The 3,585-nt window shown below is 31.0% G+C and overlaps 1 protein-coding gene across 1 annotated transcript in view; it reads right to left on the bottom strand.

Moving 5' to 3' along the window:
* Nucleotides 1-1,590: 1,590 nt before the first annotated feature.
* The window catches only part of LOC106464328 (phosphoenolpyruvate carboxykinase, cytosolic [GTP]-like), a 13,356-nt gene continuing 11,361 nt past the window's right edge, over nucleotides 1,591-3,585 (bottom strand). Inside the window, exons 9-11 of the mRNA XM_022392022.1 lie at nucleotides 3,549-3,585; nucleotides 2,961-3,199; nucleotides 1,591-2,502 (exon numbers count right to left, since the gene is read on the bottom strand). The exon at nucleotides 3,549-3,585 is cut by the window's right edge and continues 9 nt beyond it. Of these exons, the coding sequence (XP_022247730.1) occupies nucleotides 2,287-2,502; nucleotides 2,961-3,199; nucleotides 3,549-3,585 (492 nt within the window). The 3' untranslated portion in view covers nucleotides 1,591-2,286. The remainder of the gene's footprint in view (nucleotides 2,503-2,960; nucleotides 3,200-3,548) is intronic.

Here is a 3,585-nt window from a genome sequence, read left to right as displayed (position 1 = left end):
TTAATATTTATACGAAGGAACTAAAGTTTAATTTTTTAATTTAGTTATACAAGAACAAATAACTGTAAACAAATACAATGTACAATCACAACCTCTAGTTTTTGTGTTTTTTTTTATTCAGATCCGCATCCTCCATGTAATATGTAACCCAAATGTTTATTTGTAGTTAAGTTCAAAACTACACAATGGGCTATCGGTGCTGTGCTCACCCGATTTTGAGTTTTACAGCTTACCAATGTGCCTCTAGAGAGCATAATACAAATGATTGGTCATTTACTTTATAAGATGCAATGCAATATCCCAAAAGTATATTAAACGTACTACACAAGATTAAAACTAGACGAGCACACAGACCATTCCCTCAGGAACTGTATAAACCAACAGCATGTTGAATGCAGGCATTATTAGTCATTAGGCTGAAGTCAAGACATATTATACAAGTGGTATTAACGGCCACTAATACTTACATTTGCCCAAATCATACTTCCACCTCTGCCACAGTCCTGTAGGAAAGTGGGGTCTAATTTTGTTTAAGGTTCTCTCCAAATGAGTATACAACCACTAACTGTCTGTAGAGTACAATAAAGCTCCTTTGTAAGAAGATAAACGTATTCCACGTGTTATTGATCCACTGCTCAACTACTTAATATCAGCCTATTTCTAACCATTTACATAATGACATGGTGTCCAGTTATAGCTTTAAATATCTGATTCACACTTAAGAAAGATTGTGGTGAGAACAGTCAAAAATAGCAGTCTCTGCCTGTGTTGTGGATGATGGTCCTTTCTGTCCAGATGTTTAAGCTATTGTACTATTGGTTTGGAAGTAGTTTCACCTTCTACTAATTACACTTGGAGCCAATTTGCATAATAGTGAAATAAGGAGACGAATAATATGTGCAGTGTAAATTGTTGTAATAACAGTAACTCTCACATTAAAAACTTGTTTATATATGCCTTTTATTACCAGCATAATACATCATATCGAAGAACACGAACACGTTTTCTGCCAGTCATAGTACTGAGTTTAAAGAATTTACAAAAGATTGGAGAAAGAAAGAAAGAAAAAAAAAAAACTCATTTTCTGTGCAAGATACACATGAAGACCTGGCAGCAATTAGTGGAATATATATATTTATTTAATATATATGATGTGTATGTTATTAGGGGTCCTGTAACCAATGTATTATAGCTACAAACAATTTGATGAATAAATTGTTTACAAAAGTCCTCTCTACCCACTCTTATCACTAATTTTAGGGATGTACCAAATTTTAATATATTCTAAAAAATTGAAAATTCATGAAAAAATTAATGATAGTGGTCACAAGTTGTTTAGGTGAAAATTTTACATCTGAAAGGGTAGTAACTGACAAGATATTTTTTTGGAATTTACTTATTTCTGGTTTAAGTATATTATTAGTAGAAAACTAATTATAATTACTAGTGAGAATTTTTTGAAGCTTTCAAATTAATAAAATCAATTCATGAAATACTCTTTGGAAATGTTCTTAGTCGCTTATTACGTCCAAGATTAAATGTATTTTAATATGCAAGTAGTGAAAAATATTTTAAGACAAAAACGAAACATTTTAATGAATTTCAAGTCAAATTTTAATAGATCAGAAAATAAAACTGGACATTTTACAAAGTTCACTTTGACTTCGGTGTCTGCGTCATACCATTTTTTTTTTTTAAAGATAAAAATAACATAAAAACTGAAAAGCTAAAAGTCCTGTATTATCACAGTGTTTAAAAGTGTTAGAGAATACCAAGTACCTAAAGAAAGAAACTTCTCCAAGTAAGAGACCCTAAAATTGAAAGGAAAAACTACTTTAAACATGGTCTCCTAGTGTGTGAAATGTTCACTAACACAATCATTTTCTATATACAAGTATTCTTGAACTATATGTAACACAATAAGTGGTTGTTCTGGAAACAAAGACCCAGTTTGAATAAATTATGGATTGATTGTTATTACTAACATGTATTTATGGCTTTACAATAAAATAGCCTAAAAAAATAGTTGATTCAACATCTAAAGTTTTGATGGCTAGACAAAATAAAAATGCAGTCCTGGTATGTAAAGACAATCTCCAAATAAGAATAAAACTTCATTAATAAAAGCTGGTTCTAAAAACACTGCAGTGCCTTTAAGAATAAATCCATCAAGTTTATAAAAAATAAGTCTAATTAAATTGACTGGCAAATAATGTCCATTAGTCAGCAAATAAAATACATTGATCTCCAATGATTTTGGTCCACCACTTTCAAACTTACTGCATATTACTGCTTATTAACCCGTTGGTCAAGCTTATTAAGTTCATCTCGAACTTCAGGAGGAAGGTCATTAGGTAGCTGTTCCTCAAAATATTTGCGAATCTCTTTCACTTCACTTTGCCAGAAGTCTATTGGCACATGTAGGATGTCATTCATATTGATAGGTGGAAGTCCTTTAACATTAATGGCATCTTCAGTTGGCACATAGCCAATGGGAGTTTCCTAGTTACAAGCAGAAAAACTAATTGGTGATAAAACAAATTATTTCATGCATACACAATAAAGTAAAAATAAAAAAAATTCACAAACTGTTTGGATATTAATGGTCCCAATAGCTTTTTAGTTTAAAGTTCAGAGAAACATGCAATACAACTAATGAATTTAAAAAAACAGATGATATTTGTGAATTAGCTTCTTTCAATTCAAAAAATATATTCACGACAAATTATTTGTCAAAAAGTAATTGATACAGCATCTTCTCTAAACTTTTGTACAACTTCCCATATTTTGTTTATTTACATTATTACGTTGTACCAGCTACTCATTTAGCCTATAAAGATTACCAAGAGTTTTCAAAATTTGCTTATAAATAGAATAGCACTTCAGTTTTCCACAGCTTCTGTCTATTAATCAATCTTCATAACCTCATACTAGTGACGAAACTTCCATAAATTACTTACCACAACACTGGGCTCACCATCAGCACGGCGACATATCCAGTCAAGCACTCTACAGTTTTCTCCAAATCCTGGCCATAAAAACTTCCCTTCATCACTTTTGCGGAACCAGTTCACATGGTATATTTTTGGAAGCTTCAAACCTGGCTTTTTACCAAAACTTAACCAGTGCTGAAGATAGTGGCCAAAATTGTAACCAAAGAAAGGACGCATAGCAAAAGGGTCATGCATGATTAGTTTTCCTGCAAACCACAAAAAATAAATTATATATATATATATATATATATATATATATAAAAAAGAAAGACATTTTTTGAAGATTAACACTTATTATTAGATTAATATCTTTGAAAAGAAAAAGCTAACATGTTTTTATGTTCAACAATGTCACTAAAAGTTCTGTTATTGCAATATTTACATTTTTCAAAATAAGTTTCAACTGTATATTATGTATATTAAGTTAGTTGCAACTGCTGCAACACATTAAGTGTGCTACAATTCTACAATAGTTAATGATTAAAAAGCCACACAGCTGGTACATAACATCTTGCATTTCTACATTATACTACGCAGAAATTGAGACAAATTTACCTTTATATTCAGCAGCAGCTGTAGCTTCTGACCGCAT

The sequence above is a fragment of the Limulus polyphemus genome, unplaced genomic scaffold, assembly GCF_000517525.1.
Source record: "Limulus polyphemus unplaced genomic scaffold, Limulus_polyphemus-2.1.2 Scaffold1620, whole genome shotgun sequence".
Lineage (NCBI taxonomy): Eukaryota > Metazoa > Arthropoda > Merostomata > Xiphosura > Limulidae > Limulus > Limulus polyphemus.
Note: the sequence above shows the minus strand (reverse complement) of the source record. Positions and strands in the feature narration are given on the sequence as shown.